The 24350-nt window shown below is 33.1% G+C and overlaps 1 protein-coding gene and 1 pseudogene across 1 annotated transcript; both read right to left on the bottom strand.

The window, feature by feature from the left end:
- Positions 1 to 895: 895 nt before the first annotated feature.
- On the bottom strand, positions 896 to 1837 carry LOC113177639 (olfactory receptor 5K3-like). Its single transcript, XM_026382196.2, has one exon. The coding sequence runs from the start codon at positions 1835 to 1837 to the stop codon at positions 896 to 898; it is 942 nt and encodes a 313-aa protein (XP_026237981.1).
- Positions 1838 to 9471: 7634 nt separating this feature from the next.
- Positions 9472 to 10443, bottom strand: LOC113177640 (olfactory receptor 5K3-like; annotated as a pseudogene).
- Positions 10444 to 24350: the final 13907 nt, after the last annotated feature.

Here is a 24350-nt window from a genome sequence, read left to right as displayed (position 1 = left end):
GCAAATTGGTATAACCACTGTGGAAAGCAGTATGAAGATTCTTCAAAAGACTAGGAATGAAGCCACCATATGACTCACTCCTTCATATTTTTCCCCAAGAATTAATATCAGCATTCTATAGTGACATAGACACATTAATATTTATGTCACAATACTAAATATTAACTCACAATAGCCAAGTTATGAAACCAGCCCAGGAACCAAACAACAGATGAGTGGATTGAGAAAATGTAGTATATGTACACCTTGAAATTTTACTTCATCATAAAAAAGAATAAATTTATGACACGTGCTGGTAAATGGATGGAACAGGAGAACATCAATTCTAAGTGAAATAAACCAGACTCAGAAAGCAAGAGTCAAAAGTTTTCTCTCTTATGGGAAACTAGAGGTAAGTAAGGAGAAAGGAGGGGGGGATTAGATTCCATAAAAATAGAGGGTAGGTCAGTTGAGTAAAGTAAGGGGACTAAGGATGTAAGTGGAACAGGAAAAGGGAGGAACTTCAGAATGAAATTGACAAAATTACATTAGCTACATATATGAATACACTACAGAGAATGCCATTTTATGCATACCTGTAAAGCACTAATTTATAACAACCAAAAAATAAATAGAAGGAAGACCAGTACAACAGAGAAAGGGGAACAGGTACAGGTCATAGTGGAGGGAAACAGAAAACACTGGGGACTGAAATAGAGTAAAATATATTCCAGCATGTATAATTATGTCAAATGGAACCCTATTATTATGTAGGTAATTTCACTCAAACACCATTAGTATTTTAATAATTTAATATTTTACTATGAAGTGACTGTTATCTGCTTTCTCAGTTTTTGGAGGTTTAGAAAAAGCACGATCAAATTAAAATAAATCATTCAAGGAATATGATACTTTTTTATAGAAAATTACCAGAGTGCCTCTTCAGAATTTTTTTCATAACATTTGTTACTTCCTTGTTTCTTAGGCTATAAATGAAAGGATTTAATAAAGGAATGACTAGAGTATAAAAAATGGCAATTGGTTTTTCTGTATCTCCTTCATTGACTGAACTTGGTCTAATATACATGAAGAGAAGAGAACCATAGAATATTGACACAGAAAGGAAATGGGATGCACAAGTAGATAGAGCTTTGCCTCTTCCCTCTTTAGATTTCATTGTGAATATAGTGAAAAGGATATAGAAATAAGAGACTAGGACAATAGTAATAGTGAAAATTTGAATTGATCCTGCCAATATGAATATCATCAATTCATTGATGTAAGGGTCAACACAGGAGAGTCTGTATAATGGAAGGACATCACAAAAAAAGTGATTGATCTGGTGAGACTCACAGAATACCAACCTAAATAAAAGCCCAACTTCAACCATGGGATGCAAGATTCCAGCTATGTAGGCTCCCGAGGTCATCTGAATGCAGAGTTTCTTTGACATCAGGGTATGGTACTGCAGTGGTCTGCATATGGCCACATAGCGGTCATAGGCCATTGCTGCGAGAAGAAAGCAGTCTGTAGTCTCAGCAAAACAGAAAAAATAGAATTGTGCCATGCATTCATAGAGGGAAATCCTTCTGTCTTCAGAAAAAAAGTTCTGTAACATCTTGGGATTGATGGCACAGGAACAGCAGGAATCCATGAGAGCCAGGTTGCCCAGGAAGATGTACATTGGTGTGTGAAGACGGCGCTCCATGTAAATCAAGGCCACCAACCCTAGATTCCCTACTATGGTGACCAGATAGATGGCAGAGAACACCACAAACAGAAGGGCTTTCAGGTTTGAGTTTTCTGTAAGGCCCATGAGGATGAATTCATTTGTACTGGAGTGATTGGCCACAAGCATTTCTGACTTCTTTGCTGAACTGTGTTGTAGAGAAATTCAATTGACATCATAAGTAGAAATGTCTAACTCACCCCTCTAATTATCATATGTATCAAGGGTAGCATCTTTTCTTCAAATCACCCTATGCTCTCTCCTAAAAATTAGCAGTTATAACATGTTAGGTCTTGTGAGAATAAATATAGCATGATTTTTGCACACAGGATTTGCCTTGAAATTTCTCATGTATTCATTGTGTGAAAAAGTTCTTTCTACCTAGGTCCGTGGAATGTCTCATAGTTGGTTTGATTAACTTGACATTTCTGAATTAAAATATATGTTCTCATGGTAACTTTCTTCTTAGCAAATTAAAAAAAATTGTACATATTTCTTTATGGAATAGATTCAATATTTTAAAGTAATCGGTCTTTTGATATTCTAAACAACCAATAGGCTAATTATTTAAAGCTGTGCAAAATTACAGTGAGTTTGAGAAACAGTTTCTCTAGCTTATTAAACTTTCCCAGATAATTTTATCTAGGAATATTTTATAAAAATTTCTAACTATTTTAATAGGGTAGAAACATAAAAACCTTTAAAATTCTTAATAAATTATAAAATCTTTTTATATTCATTTAAACACATTTTGAATCCTACCTTTATTTTTTTCTACCATTCCTTGTTTATTATCCACTTGTCCTAATATTTTTCTCTAGTTTTATGTGTACTATATGCATATTTAATATTATGAGACTTGTTGAGAAAGTCTCCATTCATAGTGTACATATTCTTAATGAATATTATCTTATATGTAGTCTCATGCACTCTCAAATTGTTGTCTAGAAACCAATGTCTATATTTTTGTTGAGTCTCATAGAGATTCTACATTTTTTGATTATTTAAATTTAGAAACTGAATTACTCCCAATCTGCTATATATTTATTGAATTTCAATGCTCACCTCACTTTATATTTACTATTACTTGGCAACAATATTTCAAATATAGAAACAACATAGGTTTTAAAGAATAGTAAGAATGTCTTTCTCCCAGAAATTTCTACAAGTTATTGGGTTCACATATTTTAGATATTAATTTTTGACAAGAGTCTATAATAGTTGTTAAAATATTCATTGTTTTAAAAACACATGTTGGCTATTTCTTTGCTTCTTATTCTTGTCTACACTGAATTTCATAAACCGTTTTGCTCAAATAATGTGATAAGTTTCTAGAGTTTGATCGCTAGACACTTAATGAATAAGTTGTCCATTATATTTGAAGTAGACTACACTTTTAAAATATCCCTCAAAATTTATTATTTTGAAAATAATGTAAAAATATAAAATACTGTTCTGTCATTATTTTTGCAACACATATTGGTAAATATGCTGAAAATATTTATGTGTACTTGGGAAAAGTAGTTTTTTGTTTTCAAAAATTATTATTTTATTTAGGAGATGTTGTATCACAAAATAATTAGTGAAAACAAATTTTCTCTTCTCCAATTCAAAGTATAATTAATCCTCTGAATTGGAAATGACTTTTACTATATGACCCAGAATTATTTTACCAGGTCCTTTATAGACTTACCTGTATGTTTGGTGATAAAACTATGGTACTTTTGAAATCAGAATACTCTGAATGAGCCACTTACTGTGTGTCATTTGTTCTTTCCATAATGTCTTCAATTTAGAGGCAAACTTAAAAAATTAAATGAATAAAATTCAAATACCATAAAAATTACTAAAGTATTTTAAAGAAATATGTTCAAGTTTATATTATAAGTAAATTAGTAATCTATTTTCACACTGAGTTTACTGATGAACATTTTATCATAGGGTCTTGGACACTGAATGTTCTACATTTTAGGGAAATCAAGATTTAAAATGTGGTCTTTAAAACATTAGGGAATAAATTATAAAAACCTAGGACAGTTTTTCTATTCATAGGTCAGAGTAAACAATTAGGTTAGCCTCGGGGTACAGTTAAAGTTGTCCATTGATTCTAAAGGGATTTTCTTGGCACTGACATCAGGGTAATTCTGCACTGATTCTCAGTCTGAGAGGCATGTTTCCCAAAACACCAGTAGCCAAAGCAATATTAATGAAAAAGGAATACAGGTTAAGATTCTGGGGTTCAATCAAATGGCCATCACTAAAGTCTGTTTATAGATTGGATCATGATTTTTTGCACATTTAATTCTTTGTGTTTTTTTCTCTCTCTCTTTCTCAAATCTTGTGTACATGAAAACTCTAATGGACAGAAAAAAGATTTGTACTGATTACTTGAAGTGAAAGTTAAAGAGATATTTGAAGAGAGAGTTGGATTTGTAGAGGCAAAATGTAATGTGATCAACTAGTGCAGCTTTCCTTTATTTCATGTCTTACAATGAATTTGACCAAATACTTTAGATTCATTCTCTGAAACTCTGACTTTGTGTTCCCTTATTTAATTTATGCATCATAAGATGACTAGAAAAAAGTCACTTATTAAAGTATGATTGGTTTGCAAAGCTGTCAAGGTTTATTGTATGTATCTTCAAGAATTTGGAGATAAGTATACTTTTGAAAACTCCTATCACCACATAATGGAAACAGTTATTGAAACCTGACATAGAACCCAATAACACAGGAATTTTTTATGTTTTATGCATCAGCTAAAAAATTAAATATAAAATTTTATCTTTTTCAAAAAATGTGGACCTTTAAGCAATGTTTCAATACCTGTTTATTTTGAGCTCTTGGTTTTAGAGATTCAGCCAGTGATTGGCAGGCCACATTACTCTGGGCCTAGAGGCCGAAGGACCCGGTGACTGGGAAGCAGAGTGAGAGGGCAAGGGGTTGAAGAGAAGATGAACCTTTCCAGAGCATGTCAACAGTGACCTACACCTGCCTACACTTACCACCCAGTTAGTCCATTAAATGTAGGATGGACTAATTAAAATTAGGTTAATTTTGTCATATTCCAATCATTTCATCATTGAATATTCTCACATTAACACAAAGGACATCTTAAGTCCAAGTCATAACAAAGCACAAAACACATCTACAAATAACGAATAAACCAAGAAAGCCAGAACATGGGAATATGCTAGAAACAGAGGATTTATACTTGTTACAAATTAGTGTTACAGATAAGAATTTTAAAATCTTGATTAAAACTGACATTCAGTTTCTAACTTCAAAATCGAATGAAACTTTTTGAATGGCCACTGGCTTATCAGATTACCACCCTAGTATTTGTTACTAGCTTAAAATCTTAAGGGAAACAACAACTAAAGCTAAATTCCCATCAATTTAAAGGATAGTGGTATAACATCACAAATGACCACTGTGTGACAAATTCAGGATTCTAGATTCCATAGAGATATAGAATTGAATTAGCTTTCATACTTTATGTGAATTTACACTACTGTAGAGAGAGGCAATTTTGTTTAGGTTAACCTAGATTTGTGAGAAACCCTTTTGCAGAAGGTTTACTCTTATAAACATGGTGGCATTTAGGGAACTATTTTCCTTTCAGAAATAACAATTTTACAAATGAAACACTGGGCTAAATTTTAAAATATGGGCTTTGGTTTAGCTCACATTTTCTACATATGATCATGGTACAGGTTTAGGACTTCCTCCATCCATCCTACAAATTTCTAACTAAAATACATTTTTTAAAGTTAATATGTCTTAAACTTCAAAATACCCAAGCACTTCAAAGTTAGGAGAGCATTGCATTGTAAGGGACCGGCGAAACGTCGGAGGAAGAGACCACCAAGAGACTGCCTCATGCAACAGCAAAGGGTTTATTTGGGGACCAGCATGCTGGGGCTCAGAGCTCACTAGAGCAAAGAGAGATAGGGCTCTGAGAACAGCTTAAGCAGAGCTTATATACTTTTCTTGGAGAGGGCAGGGAGGGAAGTTCATTGACGGGTCAGGGCGAGTGGGCAGTTTGCCTGCAACCGAGTGAGGGAGTGCATTCTGCAGTTTGGCAGTTGGGGACAGCACATTCTGGGAACAAGATTAGCAAACAGTTCTCAGGATTTCAACAGTGTTTTGTTATACATACAGAAAAAATGGAGTGACAAGTACCTATTTTATTAACCTTTCAGCATTATCCTATGAAGCTGCATATTTTATCATATGTACCAAAAAATGACAATGCTCATTCCAACATTCATCTGTTACAAATTTATTTTATAAAGCTTATACCACCCAGCACGTATTAACCTCTGACATGCAACTCCCTATAAAGATAAAGCAAAGACAAGAAAAGTTTACTGTTTTAGAAAGAAGGTACACATTCAGTTATTATCTTCAAACATCATTGCACTTTAACTTCCCCAATTTGACTAAACATTCATGAAATAATCTACAAACTACTTTCAACAAATAACACTTTTAGGCAGATATGACTGTGCTAAATTCTTTAATATGTATGAACTAAACAAAGATTAAATGGTGAAAATAGAGCTGTATTGTGTCTTCTCCAAACTGCAAGGAACCAAAAAAAGTGTGGTGGAACCTCCTTTGAAAGTCACCACTCTTGTGGTTTGCAAATGTCCGCTTCAACATCTCCCTGTGTTTATGAGTGGTTTGGTGATCTACTGTGTGGAGATTTCTTCTGATAACTTTATGGAATGGATCAATAAAGATAACCTGAATGAATTTTTATGTGGAATCTTCAAGGACCCTGTTGGAATTCAGGACTCACAGAATACACACAGTTGCTTCTAGCTTGCTCCTCAACAACAGGCTTTCACACCAACTTTACCTGGTTAATAGCATGATGGACAGCCTTGCCCTACATTACATCCTTAGGAACAGGGCATTTGCAGACACTATGGCAAGTATGTATCCTGCAGATGACATAACCCTGCCTGGCCTTGTATCCCAGTCTGTACACTTTATCTGGGGGAATTGGGTAGAGGGCCCTGTGAAGCAGAGAGCAGGTGGTACTGCCAGCAGGGGACCTACAGAGAAGAGCACATCATATCAGACTGCTTCTTCCTCCACAACTCCAAGATGTACTTGTATGCAACCATTGTGACTTACCTGATGGCTGCTATCTGTTATAAAGGAAGGAGCATCTCTTTCCTGTCCAGATATGTTTTTGTGGATTTCTCTAAATACAAAAGAAATGCATTTCCCAGAAACTTCCAAAAACATCACTTCTTTTGTCCCACTGGTTCCAAATAAATCACATAATCTTCTATCAAATTTGTTTGGGAATCAATGTTCATAAGGACTAGACATGAGTTATTTGGAAATGTATGGCATAAATTATGGTATTATTAGAAGAGGGAAAGGTAATCAAGAAATGTACTTTTGGTAACTGAAAATGTCCATAAACATAGTATGTACACTCTCCATTTTGTGATCTTTTCATTTGTTTACACTCTTAAAACATAAGTATGTTCCTAAAGAACTGTTATTTGTGTAGGTTGTATTGATCTGTATTTCACATATTAGATATTAATATTGAAAAATTTTAAAAAGTTTTAGTCATTTAAAAGTAAAAATAATGAACTCCACTATACATTAACTAACATAATTCCATTAAAACATTCTGAAAGAAATATGTGCTGTATGCAGATGTCAGGCACTGTTTGAGTACTGGTAATACAAAATCAGATGTGACATGATGGAGGCAGGAAGAAAGTAGGCTTCATTTTATTTACTAACAGTTAAAATTAATTTTTTAAAAATATATATGTGTACTCCTCTTTTTTCTTAAGTCATGCTTGAGTTCTGATCTCATCACCTAATATGTGAATTTTTTTCTAATCAATTACCAAGTCAGTTTGCTGAGAGATACAATTATTTTACACTATTGCTGGGAAGACACCAATATCTCATGCCTCTAAATAAATTCAGATTCTCGGAATGGCATGTAAGTTTCTCAGTAATCTGACACACTTCCCCCTCCCCTTCCCAAATACACCAAGGATCTCTCCAACAGTTAGCCACTCTGATGGCTCTGTTCCACTGTGCACCCATCTTCTCATAGGCAGAGACACACTGATTTTTCACATAGATTCTGATCAGTATAATTTATGTTTTGCTCCAATGATCAAATTTTTTTCCCATCCTTAATTGTACTGTTTATATCTCATGCTACTTTATAACTAAATACCTCAAATAATATTATCTCCATTTCCTAAATCCCCAAGCATGTGGAAAAAATAAAGTATTGATTTACACTCCAGTTTGTTTTGACTTACCTAGTTGAACTTAGGCAAGCTAGTCAACATATCAGTGCATGAGGTTTTCATTCAAGAAAAAAACAAAAAGAATGTCTCTTCAGTTAATTATTTAATACATATAAAAAGTCTAGCTTGTATTTAGTAGAGAATATATTTCAGAAAATTATTTTTCTTTTAAGTTTCTTAATTTATTTGGTGAATAAATATTTTGGTCAGGTGCCAAGGATTTTCACTCCTTTTTTTTCTTTCATTTATTTTTGAAAAAAATGTTTCCATCTCTTCTTAATTATAAATATATATTAATACATTTCATAAGAATCAGACCACGGTTTTCATAATCCTATTGAATAAAAAATCAGGCAATGATGTCAGGTTAAAAAACATCTTCATTTCATTTATATTTTCATTAATTTTAATTTTGTGATATGATGTACAAATAAACAAACTATATAAAAAATTAAAATTGAAAATGATTTATAATAAAAATATTTCTAATTATGCATTATAACCATACATAACAGTTGGATTCATTATGCCATATAAATACATGCACATAGCATGATTTGATCAATCTCATTCACTGGTACCTTCCCTTTCTTCTCTCCTTCCTCATCCTAATCTGCTTGCTCTATTCTATTGTTCTCCCTTCTATTATAATTGTTGTTACTTTAATTTGTGCATTATAATTACACTTGCATAAGTGGGACTCATGGTGATATATCTGTTCATGGACAGAGCATGTACAGATATATCTATCTAGATTTTCTAGATTTCATCCCCCATCCTTCCACATGCTCTCCCCTTCCTTCTCCTTCTATCATCTTCCTTTACTCAAAGAGCATCATTTTTAACTACATGTTGTTAAATCAAAATATACAGATACTCTATTATAGAGAATTTGAGATTAAAAGTGAATAAAATTAAACATGAAAATATTATTTATTAGAAAATAAATACATACTGAAATATAATCTCTTGAAATAACAAGTCTAATTCAAAAATCAAACACATTGTTTACTTAGACAGATGGAGTTGCTTAAGGAAAAATTAACATTTGAGAACTTAGAATATGCCAGTGATTGTAAAAAATATTCTTTGGAAAAAAACAAACAAACAAACAAAAAAACAAAAACAAAAAAAAATATTCTTTGGGATATAAGAAAGTTACTAACAATATTAAATGGAGGCAATTTATATATATATATATATATATATATATATATATATATATATATATACTGACTTTTATTTCTAGTATTTGTTTTGTTGAAAATTACGCCTAATTCTGCTACAAGAGTTATGAATAATTATGTAATTCACTCCTGATTGATTTCACCACATTTGATTTTTAAGTATATTTTTGCTTACTCACTCACTGTGGAGTTATTTTCTTTTTATTTTGAAGGGATTGTTATCCACTTTCTGAGTATTTGTAGGTTTATAAAACATACTGTAAAGTAGAAATCAGTCTTTCAATGGAGATGAAACTTGTTATAGAAAGTTACAACATGGCCTCTTCTTCATAATTCTTTTTATAACATTTAGTACTTCATTGTTTCTTAAAGTATAAATAAAAGGATTTAATAAAGGAACTATTAGAGTATAAAATATAGCAGCAGGTACATCTGTATCACCTTCATTAACTGAACTTGGTTGAGCATACAGGAAGAGCAGAGAACCATAGAATATTGATACAGAGAGAAAGTGGGATGCACAAGTAGATAGAGCTTTGCCCCTTCCCTCTTTAGATTTCATTGTGAATATGGTGAAAAGGATACAGAGATAAGATATTAGCACTACAGTAATAGTAAAGGTTAGAATTGACCCTGCCAAAATATGTACTGCCAATTCATTGATATAAGGATCAACACAGGAAAATCTGTATAATGGAAGGACATCACAAAAATAGTGATTGATCTAATGAGATCCACAGAAAACCAACCTTAACAAAAGCCCTACTTCAATCATGGGATGCAAGACTCCACCTGTGTAGGCTCCTGTGGTCATCTGAATGCAGAGTTTCTTTGACATTAGAGTATGATACTGCAGTGGTCTGCATATGGCCACATAGCGGTCATAAGCCATTGCTGCCAGAAGAAAGCAGTCTGTTGATTCAGCAATACAGAGAAAATAAATTTGTACCATACATTCAGAGAGGGAAATTCTTCTGTCCTCAGAAAAGAAGTTCTGCAACATCTTGGGAGTAACAGCACAGGAACTCAAGGAATCCATGAGAGCCAGGTTGCCCAGGAAGATGTACATTGGTGTGTGAAGATGGTGCTCCATGTAAATCAAGGCCAGCAAACCTAGATTCCCCACCATAGTGACCACATAGATGGCAGAGAACACCACAAACAGAAGGGCTTTCAGGTCTGGGTTTTCTGTAAGTCCCATGAGGATGAATTCATTTGTCAATGAATGGTTGACCTTAGTCATCTTTGTCTGTTGAGATAGATATTAATGAGACATTAAATTCTAATTAACAGCATACAATTTTCCATTGATCTTTTCTTTTTATGCTGGTAGAGGAATTTCTTCATTACTGAACCCTGCTATGTTGAGCACAAAATGCCATATACTTCCAGGGAACAATTGTCTTTCTTGAAGAGTCAGCAACTATGCCCTCCATCTGGGATTATCAAAATTAACAAGGATATTTTGATAATTCCAGGCAGGATGGTTAGAGAACAGAAAGTTGCTGGGCACAGTGGTGCATGCCCATAATTCCAGTGTCTTAGGAGGCTGAGGCAAGAGGATCACAAGTTCTAAGCCAGTCTCAGCAACTCAAGGAGGCCCTAAGCAACTTAACAAGATCTTATCTCAAAAAACAAACAAACAAACAAACAAAAAGACCCAAAGGCTGGGGATGTTGCCCAGTGGTTAAGCACTCCTGGGTCCAATTTCTGGTACAAAAAAAGCACAGAAATTTTATCTTTAAGTTTTTATTCATAATCATATAAACATTTAGGGTATCCATGTTTGATCCATTTTTTTCCAAGTAATTTCCATATCAATTTTTTTAAAAATACCTTCAATAAGATGTTCATAATATCATACTTGTAATCCCAGCAACTAGGGAGGGTGAGACGGAGGGCTCAAAATTTGGAGGCTGGATTTAGCAACTTAGAGATATTCTGTTTCAAAATAAATCATGAAAAACTAGGTGTGTAGCTCAGTGATAAAGTTCTGTGTTTGATCCTCAGTACCAAACAAACAAAAAAATCCCAAACTTTTTAAAAATCAACTTTCCTATAAATTCATGTTTTTCTATTGTGTTAATGATCTTTATTTATCCTTCTAGGGAAGGGAATGGTTTAAAATATTTTACACATATTTTAAATTAATATGTTAAATATGGCACGAAGATCAATAAGGAATAAGGAGGGTATTGTACCCGAAAAAAAATGGAAAGCCAAAGATATAAATGTCCAGAGATCATAACCTTTGCATAACTTACTGTTATACCCTTTTAATGAACAATGACTCTGTCCATTTCATTATTCCCATTAATTTTTTCCTAATTCTAAGCTCTTCCTCTTTTGCTGAAGCATAGTTTACATACAGCATTACTAAATAAACTTTTAACTGAGTATCCCAGACCACAGTAACCACAGTTTTGAATTGTGGTGCATGCGTTATATGTATACTCAGACTAAGCTTTGAAGAAAGGTCCACAAGGAACATTTTCAAAATCATCTTCTTAAGAAACCAAGGTATATTTCCTTTGTTGAAACTACCTCTTTTCTACTAGAAGATTATATGTTTTCTAAATTTAGAAATCCAGCTTGATAAAAGCAGTTTACCTTCATATTTCAGTTTTCTCACTTGAAAAACAGGAAACCCATTAAATCCTAATAGGATATTTGATTTCAAATTTTATTTACTTTAAAGGACTATTTTTTCTATTACTTAGTGATAAGGTTGATCACAGATCAGTAATTCACTGATAAAGCTGATCACAGAAATTCTATGATAAAACTGTATTTTTGTTTCCACAAATACTAAAAGGAAGCCATTAGAAATTAATTTTTCCCCTAAAATGTTAAGGTAAATACCAATGTAAGCATGTAATACTTTAGTTGAACTACAAATAACTTTCAATGTATATTCCTAAATAAATTAACACATTTTTGTATCTTACCTATATATTTTGAAGTTCTATGTTATAATCAGATATTCACATTAATCACAGCATTATAACTTTCCCCATTTACCATGCTATTCAATACTGAGAAGAATTAGAGAACTAAGTAAACAATGAAAATTTAGAAACAATGAAACATGGTAAATAATTCCAGGAAATATATTTTCTAATATGTTAAAATTTAAATTAAAAAATAAATTCAAACACTTCTTCTATGTAGATTTCACTAAAAAGACCTTTTTGAAAGTGCAATGTTTGCTTTATGGTGTTTAATGTGAAGGTCTCAGAATTTAAGAATATATATGTGTACATTCTTGCAAAAACATTTGGGATTAAGAGAACACAAATTTCAGAGACTACAGGTCAGTGTTAATAATGTGTCCCAAACTGCCAAGTTAAAGTTTACTGTCAAATCGTGAAGGGATTTCCTTGCAATTTCATCATTGTATTTCTGTGTGCTATTAAGTCCTAATAACATATGAACGACTTGTCATTCATTAAAGATGTCTTGTGAGGCAATGAGATTAACGCAAGTGACACTCACTAAAGTTTGTTTGATTCTGCCAATTTGTATGTAACTGACTTAGTTTTTATAATTCTCTTCACCATGATTTCCATAAAATGTAGAATAGGCAGAAAAATAGTCTCAGGTTCTTTGAACCCCTTTCTGAAGGAAGTAGAATTAATTGGTTTATGAAAGATAATTATCTTTTGAGAGGAAACTGGGAGGTATCATAGCTTCAGCTAGGGTAATCAAATTTTCACCCTGTGCCTTGAATACCCATGTGGAAATTTGATTTTTTAATTTGTTCTATATAAAAATTCTGAGACTGTTCTCCTGTCCTTTCTCTTCATATCATATCTTTTATATTTCTTACCCTGCTGTTTTCTCTTCTTCATACCACTAATCACTGTATAATAATTATGCATTTATCTGTGAGTACATCGGTAACTAGTCACTCCTTTCCTACCCCATAATTGGTGCTCTGGCTTAGGAAGAAGGGATTTCATTGATTTGTCCAATTCTCTATTTCCAGTCCTCTGAATTGTGTTTGTCATTTTGTAGTGCTTATTGTTTGCTGAATGAATTTCAAAGTGATACTTTCCTGCTCAAGAGTTCTTAACAGAACCTCATTATTTTTCAAACTAAGTCCGTTTTCCTAATTTTGGAATTCTATATATTTCCCACTTTGCTTTCAGGAGAAAGCACCAGAGGCAAGATGGCCATATGCATCACTTCCCTGATCCTTGTGTACCTGCTTTATTCTGTATGATCAGTTTTTCTTACACCTAAAATAAATTCTCCCTCTTTTTCCATTTCAATCCTGCTCATATTTAAGGTCATATATAAACACCCTTTATATGAGAACTTTCTCTGGTTTGTGATCAAACCTTTTTATCTTCATTACCTAAATTGTTCTTTCTGTATATCAGTATTCACTTAACTAGGTGTCACTTGTATGTCTGGATTTTTGTGAACCTCTGTTCTAAACAGCCTTAACACAGGTATCACTTCATAGTTCTTTTGGGCTCTTTGAAGTCAATTGAGCTAAATTCCTGATACATATTATTTCAATATTTATATTTTTAAAAAATTTTCCTAGTGGATTTGTGATTTTAGATAAACTTCTGTGGGTAAGAGTGCTGTAAACAGTAGAGAGCATGAGAATATAATGTACCTTAGGAAAACTCAGAACAATTGTATAGACAATAGAAAGTGTAACATATAATCATATATTGCATAGTAAAGTAATCTGGCCAAAACTTACAACATGATATAAGGGAAGCTTACAAATAACATAAGGGAAATGCAAGTTTAATTGGAAAATTTTCTGATTGGGTTCTTCCTGTTTATTCTTTGTACTTCTGTCATTTTACTGAAACTTTTCTCTGATAGTTGATGTGCAACTCTAAATGTCATTTGAAAGAACATCCAAGAAACCTCTTAACCAAGTTGACTGGTTTGGTTATCTATCTCATCTAGAGTTTCAACTGTCATCTATCTGCTTGCAACTTCATCAGAAGACCGATTGCCACCTGTTCTTTGTACATTCAAATCAATAAAATCACTTAAAAATAATTTAAATATTGCCTATTCTCCTACATATTTATATATGCAACACTCTGCTTCCATGTTATGTATATCACAAAACATAAAAGTAGAAATGAATAAGGAATGAGATTGAGTGAATAAAGAGTATGAAAATTTTTTTCTATTAGTGATACAAAAGATTGTATAACATTTATATTTTTGCTTTGAATTATATAATTTCCTCATATATTGTGGATATTCTTTCTTCTTCATATGACTGGTTTGCAAATATTTGATCCCACCCTGAAGTTTGTTTCTTCACACTTCTCTCGTTCCCTTTCACATGCAGAAACTTTTTATGTGACATTATCTTGTTTGTCTATTTTTATTTTTGTTTATTTTGATATAGGGGTGTTATAAAATACAATTGCCTATACTGTTGGCTTGAATTGTTTCCCCCTTTGATTGTTGTCTAGTATTTCACACACTATTGTAGTAAATAAATTCACAGACTCAAGCCTTACATTTAGGTCTCTGGTCTATTTTGAGTTAGTTTAGTATATGGTGAGAGAATAAAGGGCTAGATTTTTCATCATGGGGATATCTAGTTTCCACTTTTATTGAAGAGTGTACATTTTTTGGCTCCTTTTGTCAAAGTGAGTATTGTCCACTCAGGCAAGGGATAGCTGACATAATAGTGGAGTTGGGGTACCTGTCAGTTGCTTAGGGACTTATGGAAGACCAAGGCAGGTATGTTGCAGTATGCCCAGTAGCAAGGGGTGGGCACCTGAAGTCTGAGGACTGCATGGATGTAAGGCTTTCAATGGTTGCATAGAGAGTGGTACCTACTTCTTGTACCACTGGTAGTTGCATGGGTGGCTTTGTCTGGCTTTGGGAGTCCACTTGGCTCAAGGAAGGTTGTCAACTTTCTTCTTAGAGCAATGGAAGGATGTGTGGGGCTGCCAGTCTCCTCTTAATATTGGGGTGGCTAGGAAAGCCGAACCATTTGAAATAGCCATGTGGCTGCTTTAGCACCTGAGGTGGGTAAGGAACCAAGATAGCAGTGTATGGTAGGAGCCTGTAGTGGGGCAAAATGTAGGCTCAGATTTTTCATATCAATATAGTAGTGTCATTCACCACTAGCTCCTCAAAGCGAGTACAGAGGCTATGAGGGTTGCAGTATTCTCGAGCAGAAATATTTCAGTGCCTATGGCCCAATTAGGGGCTTCTGGGCACCGCTTGATTACCTATCTTTTGAAGTCCTTCTTGGTTAAATTTGATCTCAATTGGAGAGATGTGTTGTTAGATGTTTTTCTCTTTTCAAGCCTTTTAATAATACCATTATGAGCTTCATGTTCCATAATGTTTTAGCAACATCCCCTGTGGACTCTGGCACTCTAACTCAAACAATCCACTGAAAGAAGTGGTTAAGTTTTCATTCCTTTTTTTGTATTGGGAAATATACAAAGCACCACTGGTCAGTAATTTTTTGCTGTCCTATTTTCAAATGTTTCTTAATGTCTGTCTGACACAGTTAAAAACACATTTTATACAGATATATTTGTCCAAATCAGAGAAAATACTAGTTTAAATGGATCCAACTGAGGCAAAAAAAAAAATCTTTATAAAGTCTAAGTCATGTTGTAATGGGTTTGATTTTTAGGTCATGTGATTTATCAGAGCAATGTAGCCAGAGACATATAAATTATGAGATTTGTGGAATTTATATAAAGTTCATCAAATATACCAAAAGGAGCCTCCGTACAGTCACAGGCTTGTTGATGTTACTGGCTGATTATCAGGGGAATAGAGTTGCACTTACACTGTGGGATAAACAAACATTATTTTTAGCACCATGCGATCCATAGACATCACATGGTACTGCCTTTCTTCAATTTGACAGTGGGTTGATGAATGTCAAAACACTAATTATAAAAGTCATGTTGATGTGATACTAAAATCTCTTAGAAATTGTTCTTCTGGAAACCCACTGTGGTAAATATCTAACATGTGACCAGGCAAATATAAAGGGAATCAAAAGAGATTAGGATATTACAACTAGTATAGCTTTTTGGGGGGATGGTTATAGAGGACTGAACTCAGGGGCACTGGACCACTGAGTCATATCCCCAGCCCTATTTTATATTTTTTATTTCAAAACAAGGTCTCACTGAGATGCTTAGTCCCTTGCTAAATTGCTGAGGCTGGTTTTGAATTCTCCATCCTCTTGCCTCAGCCTCCCTAAACTCTGGAATTACAAGTATGAGCCACTCACTGCACCTGGCTAGTATAGCTTTGATACTAGATTAAAAGTGCGGATTGCATATTGTCCCTTTAGACTTCATCTCATAAAAATCCTCAGAAGGGATATCCAAATCAGGAGATGTCCGTTCCTAAAATTTATGAGTATCAAGTAATTCTGAACAGTGTAAGAGGTGTCCTGCAATAGATCTCTCATTCACAATATTATTTATCCAGCTGTGTGTATGCTGAGAACTGGCAGATACCAAAAGAGTCCTTGTCCAAAAAATAGCCTAAGTTCAATAGAAGAAATAAAATGAGTAAGATAAAAAAAAAAAAAAAAAAAACGAGAAAAGGGTCAAAAAGAGTAGAAAGAAGCAGCTGATGGGTATAAAAATTAACAAGGGTCATACAACACACAGAAATTGGATTACTGTAAAGAAAAAGAATAAAGAAGAAATAATTTTTTAAAATTACAATCCAAAATTTTAGGTGAATAACCATATCTTAGTCAGGTCAAATTTTTTTTTAATCACTGTAACCAAAATTCCTAATAAGAGTAATGTAGAGGAGGAAAAGTTTATTTTGGCTCACAGTGACCATTCAGTCCATGGTCAGCTAATTCTATACCTCTTGGCCCAGAGTGAGGCAGAACAACATGGAAGAATGTCATGGTGGAAGAACACTGTTCAGTTCATGGCAGACAGGAAGCAGAGAGAAAGAACTCTGCTCACCAAGGGCAAAATAAAAACCCCAAAGGCCTGCACCCATTGACCAACTTCTGGCAGCCATTCTCTAACTAACCAGAGTTACCCATTAATCCATTTAAATTATTAATCCATCACATGGACTAATCCACTGAATAGGTTTCAACTCCTGTAATCTAAATTATTTCACTTTGGAACATCCCAGTATTGTTGCAAAAATTAGCTTCTAGGGATACTTCATATTCAAACTATGAACAGAGATTTCATCCATGGTCACAGGATTCCATCAGACTGGGCTTGAGATAAAGCAAAACATAAGTGCATGTAGAAGAAAGCTGCCCACCTTATTGAAGCTGGAAAGCAGGAGAGAGATGGAGGGAAGGAAAAAAAAGGGAGAGAGAGAGAGAGAGAGAGAGAGAGAGAGAGAGAGAGAGAGAGAGAATGAGAATAATATGAGGAGTTTGGTTTGCCAGTTACCAATTTCCTCCAGAAATGCAGCACCTGCCTACAAATAAATAATTCATCTAATGGATGAACCCACTTATTAGATTTCAGCTCTAATAATTTAATAATTTCAAGTAAACAATTCTGCATTGCCACATGAGCTTTTAGGGAAATATCTCATATCTAAACCATAACATTATGGCACTGGTTCCCAAAACTTCTGTCCATCTCACAATGCAAATGCATTCAGTCTACCTCCAAGCATTTTCATAATCTTAAGAATTCCAATACCACCCAAAAGTGCAGACTGAAAGTTTACTCTGAGACTGAAGGCAAATTTTTGGCTGTGAGACACTGAAAAAAAATCATAGGACGTTATATACACCCAATGTATAATGGCACAGAGTAAGCATTTCTATTCCAAAGGAGAGGAATAGGGACATGGATGCAATCAAAGCAATCCATATAGGCAAACAAGTCCTGTAGCCCCACCTCCAGCATCTGGGGCAGGTGGTAGCAAAATGTGATCTTCAAAGGGCTTCTGCAGCCCCATCCCCATGTTCTTGCCAGTTGCAGCCCACATGTCCTTTTACTTAGGCTGGATCTGTCCATAGCATGCTAAATTTCCTCATGAATCCCCTTCTCAGGGGCCACCCCACGAATTCTGACCATGAAACACACTACCCCAACTTCCCAGACCAACCTTTGAAATATCAGTGAAAGACTCTATGACCTCCTAACTCCAGCATCCTACAATCCTGCAGAATAGCAACACATAGAAAGAATCAAGGTCTGCTTCCAGTTAAAAAGCAGCCAAACCCCTAGGAACATTTTTTTTTTTTTTTTTTTGCAGTGACCACTGAATGACTGGGTGGCTGCTGATGGTGAATGGAATCTTGGGAAATCTACTTCCTAGGCATTCTGGAATATGTGTGTGTATATGTATAAATTTAAATTGTCTACAAATAAAAGGGACCAGTAGGGATATTTCAGGAAAAATATTGGCAAGAATTTCAATATTCATGTATAAATAAAGTTAAATAAACACATAACAGACTAATATATATTTTTACAAAGGGGTCAATGTCATTTTACCAGACTTACTACTGTTACAGAATGATTTACAGAATGATGTTGCAAAGTTTTAAAAAGCAATGCCAAAATGTCTAAACAACTCCTTCCCACATGACCATTTGAGTAAAGTTATATAAGAGTATGCATACATTCATGCATTGTTTGTTCACTTATTTTTTAAATAAACAGAAAATATAGACCAGAAAACACTGAAAATTATTATGTGTAAGATATCTTTGGAAAATGTCTGATTACAATTCTGAATAGAAATTGCAGTGCCTTGAATTATATTTCTTATGTTGGAGAATGGTAAACTTTTTAGAGACTACTGGGATCATATCAGAAAGATTCTGGAACAAAAAGATTCCAGAAAAAAGTGTTTGGGAGGAGTTCCCACTGGTGAAAGTGTAATAATGATAATTTACTTAAGCTAAGAAAATATGTTAAAAACTGAGTTCATGATTACTTAAAAATGTTAAAGATTTTCATGGGACATTCACAAATAAACTTACTCTGAACACTGATAACTGGATTTATATATTCTAATTTTTCTAAGTGAAAAGTATTTATTTTGTACCCTGAGGTTTTCTCTCAAAAGAAAGTAAAGCTTTAAATATTTAGAGGGAGAGTCTAACAGAGAGAGAAAGGAAGAAAGGGAGATTAAGAGCATAATACAGGAAAAAGGAAAAGGAAAGAAAGATAAAAAAATCAAGAAATAAAGGGAAATGAAATAAAGGAGGAAGAGAGAATTAGAGGAAAAAAGAAAGTAAAGAAAAAAATGAAAAAAAAAATAAAGGAAAAGGAAGGACAAAGAATGGAATTAAGGAAGGAGGGTGTAAAAGCAAGAAAAGGTGAAGAAAAACAATGAAAGCAAAGATAAAATGCCAAGATAAGAAAACTGAGAAGCAAAAGACTAAGGAAAGAAATAAGCCATTACTATCTTGAAAACTAAATGAAAAAAAAATAAAAAATGTACATTCTGAAATTTAATAAAGTTCCAAATAAGAAAAGTTTCCTGAAAATCATTAGAGACAACAGTATAATAGAAAACAGAACATATAATTCCTTAAAAGTAACACAGCTTTCTAGAATATAAATGAAGAATGTGCTCACATTTTAGTAAAAGATTATTTCAGCTCTAGGATTCTGAGAAAACCATTCCAGTAGGTAGAATCTACCATTACTTCAAGGAGGGGCAATGTTTAGGGGAAATTCAAGAGTCATTTTGATCATGCTAAATTTGAGTTGTTTTTGAGACATTCAAGTTACCATGTGAAAAATGCAGTTAGGATAAGGAGTCTGGAAATTAGGTGAGTTAACCCAGCTATAAATATATATTCTGGACCACCTTGTATAAAGATATTAAAAGTCATGAACTAGAGTAAATTATACTCCATGAATGATTGGTTATGTCAAAATGAACCCCACTAGTATGAATAACTATAATGCAGTAATAAAAACATTGAAATATCAAGTCACATAGAACTAAAGAAGGAGAAAATTGATATTTTCTGGATCCTTAATAACAGAATGTATTAGAAACAAAAGCATCTTCCCTAGTTGTAGTTTTGTTGTTTGTATTTAAGTGTCTCTCTTATTTCTCAGGATAAAAGTGAATGCACTGGGACTGTTTGGTTTTGGCTATGCAAAGACTAGAAATAAACTTCCCTGTGTATGACTACACATGTGATTGTATCAGTATGCACATACAAACGGAGGCAGGAGTGAGAAAGTAAGGGAAGAGCTGGTTAGTAAATGCTTCTGTAACTAATGGCTGGTCCAAAACCACATTTTAATTCTTACTTTGCAACATTCCAAAACAAATTTTATCTACTTCAATTCTATACATTAAATTCAAGTTATGAAAAAAATAAAAAATTGTTAATAACATCTCTCTCAATGTAGGGTGAGGGCTTATAAATTTTGCAGTAATGAAAACGATAAATATGTACTCAACTGTCCCAGGATCAATAAACAGTACTTTTATTCTTGTTGAATTTTGATTCCCTTCTTATTTTTTGTGGGAATTTACTTTGAATAATCTGATTTGTTACATTCTTATGTGTATCAATTCTTGATTTAAAACCAGAGTGTTTTAATTATTCAAACTTTATCATATATTTTAATATATAATGTATTTACTATTTCTTTTATTTATTTTTCTAGAAATATCTAAAATTTAACAAAAAGCTATGTGTATAACGAGAATTGTAATGCATTCTGCTGTTGTGTATTTAAAAAATAAATAAAATCAATTAAAAAAAACGAAAAAGTTTTGAATCATCCTCCAGAATTCCAAAGCAATGTTTTGATGCTTACCTAAACTATAAACAAAATAATCACGGATTATTATAATTCAAATAAAATAACACATAATTCAAATAATATATCATATTCAATATATACTAAGCATATAATAAATTAGTTCTAAGAAGAATCAACAGCCAATGACCCTACATAACAATACTGTTCGTTTCAAAAGGCCAGCAGAAAGGATTTTGAAAGCTTTCATCATACTGAAATGATAAGTGCTTGAGGAGATAGCTTTTTTTTTTTTTTTTCACCTGGTTTACGCATTATCCTGTGTACAGGGTAAAACAAGTTTGTAATTTCATTCTTTTGAATATGTATACCCAATTTTCCCAGTACCATTTATTGAAGAAGATTTACAAATGTCCAATAGTACCTGACTATTGCATTATTAGCCATCAAAAACATGATATATATATATATATATATATATATATATATATATCATAAGTACATTAGTACATATTACAAAGGTGTGGATATAAATTGTATATCTACAAATTAAACAAATTCAGTTTTAAAATTTCAACTGGCTTATATTCAGCATTTCTGAATCAGGCAGCCTTCAGAATCAGAATCAATTCCAAGAACTTCTGGGCTGTAATGTGGCCAAGCATTTTTGGACAGAAAACAAAACTAATATGTAAAGACAGGTTAATTAGTTACAATTTACTGATTTGTTTTATTTTATTCAGCTAGACAACTGTAACTGAAGCTCTGCTGCTGAAATTGACTAAGAATCAGCTGCTGGTTACAAGGACATACTCCTAAAATAGGCTTTCATTTGGTTTACATACTAGATTAGGTTGAAGTTCATTACATAAGGACTCAGAGGCAGAGGTATCCTCACACTTAAATTTAATTTAACTCAAGTATATTATGTGTATAAATATGCACAGTATACACAATATATGTAAAAATATGTATATGCGCGTCACATGTGTATATTTATTATATTTATGCATATATTTTACATGTGTGTATAAATATTTTGAGATGAATAAATGTAAACAGGTGACAATCACTTAATTCATTAATTGGCTAAAAATGCATGTGAGTTTTAGCTGCATTGCTAAATCTTTTTTTTTTAATTTTTTCAAAATAAATTTGGGGGTAACTGTAAATGAGTGGCATCATTTGTGAATATCTGCCCACTTAAACACTTAGATTCTTAAACAGTTCTCTGTCATTGATTTGTACTTTATGTTATTTCTTTTATGATTTAATGTTTTAGACTATAGATTCTGAATTCAGATAGCCTGTATTCGATTTCTGTACTTTGCCATTGCATTTCTGTGGACAAATTGAGATCTCTCTTAATTTTTTATTGTGGGGTTATTGAAACTGAAAAATAGTAATGAGAGTAAAAGACTTAAAAGATGTGTTGAATGATGAAATAGATACCACTAAAAAGTATTTGTAAACTAATAGTGTATGAGGATTAACTTAGATATAAAGGGACATTATAAGAAAGAGACATGAATTAGCAATTAACATTTAATCATTTGCAAATAAAACACCTTTCCCAAAACAAGCCTGCATACTAGTATCTATTGTATTATATAAGCAGAAGGGATGGCTTAGGCCAGATATTTTTATGTCTGTTTATCAGTGAATACTTCAGCTGTTGCTTTATTTCAGTGTTGAGCACATGTCTAGGCTGATTGTTTTTTGGAGATAAAATGGAAAGAGACTCTGACAGTTTTCACATCCATACACCTTGATATTCAGAGAGACCAAGATGATATTTTTTTTTGTATAGATCTCTTTTAGAATAAAACAAACTTATTCCCCAGACACTGACCCTAAATAAGTTACAACTCTTCCATAAATAGATGTCTGGGATTAGTGTTTATAAGGTTTAGGAGTTGTTGATAAAGAAATATATAACATAAATCATGGTATTACTGGAAAAGTGAAAGAAATCAAGGCAACTGAATATATCCATTAAAATAGAGTGAGTACTCTATTCAATTCAGAGCTTCTCAAACATTCTGGTCTCTGCATTTGTTTTCACTAAAAATGTATTTAAGTCTCTAAAAAATAGTAGATTTTATCTATTAGTATTTAACATATTAGATATTGGAAATTTTTGTCTTACTATCCCCACACAATTCACATATTTTCATGTGCAGACGTCTGGTATTCAAGGTTGCTATGGATTAAGGCTGGGTAATAAAGAAATACTCAGCAAAAAATCATGGTATTACTAGGAAAGGGAAATAAAGAAATGGATGTAATTCTGACAACTCAAAATGTCCATTAAAACACAGTGTATAATCATGTATGGTGGTGCACAGGAGGCAGCAGGATCATAATTTAAAGCCGGCCTTAGCAACTTACGGAAGCCTTAAGAAACTTAGTGAAACCCTGTCTCAAAATAAAAAATAAAAAGGGCTAGGGATGTGGCTCAGTGGTTCAATTTCTGGTACAAAATAAAACAAAACACTGCAGTGTGTGTATTTATAGATGCACATTGCATAATTTTGTCAAATTCATTATGCAAATAGTGGCCAAATTATGTTATGTACATATGTAAATATAACACAGTGCATTTCACCTGTATGTTTATCTATAAAGCACTAATCATAAATAAATAAATGAGTGAAAGGAAGACCAGTAGAGCAGAGGAAGAATAGAGGAAGGAGAAGGGAGGGAAAATTGTGGCCACCAGGTACTGAATAAAGTAAATTAAATTTCATTTATGTATTTTTGTAGAAATAGACTCAACAATTATGTAGAACTATAATTCACTAACAAGGGGTAAAATAGAGTGTGTACAACATGCATAGAATTTTCAAATGTTTTGGCCCCTGGAGGTTTTTTTTTTTTTTTAATAGTCTGAAAAATCTATTTAAGACCCTTAAAAGCCATTGTTGTAGGTTGTATTTATCTGTATTAACCTGATTAGAAATTAAACCTGAAAGAAATGAAAGAAAGTTACTAACATTCAAACGTAAAATAATTGTACACTAAGTAACATAATTACAATAAGAACTTCAAAGGAAATACTTACTGCATGACCAAATACATCAGGGATTGTTTGAGAACTAGTAATATAAAGTCAGATGTGATTTGGTGGGTGCAGAGAAGAAGATGGTATTTCATTTATTTTCCCACAGTAGCAATATACAATATGATTTTTTCTTTAAATTCTGTTTGTATGTGTGTACCCCTACCCTTTCTGAGCCTATTCTCATTCCCATATTCTCACCTAGCAAGTGAATTACTGAAACTAGGCTCATTCCAGTCTCTTTCCAATCAATTGCCAAACTAATTTTTTGAAAGAATCATATTGCTTTGCTGCTAGGAAGATGATAAAGTCTTAGCCTCAGAACCAACTCAGATTCTTTAGGGTGGCATTTAATTCTCTCTGGAATCTGATCCACTT

The sequence above is a fragment of the Urocitellus parryii genome, chromosome 2, assembly GCF_045843805.1.
Source record: "Urocitellus parryii isolate mUroPar1 chromosome 2, mUroPar1.hap1, whole genome shotgun sequence".
Classification (NCBI taxonomy): domain Eukaryota; kingdom Metazoa; phylum Chordata; class Mammalia; order Rodentia; family Sciuridae; genus Urocitellus; species Urocitellus parryii.
The sequence above is the reverse complement of the archived record's forward strand: the minus strand, read 5'-3'. Positions and strand labels throughout refer to the sequence as shown.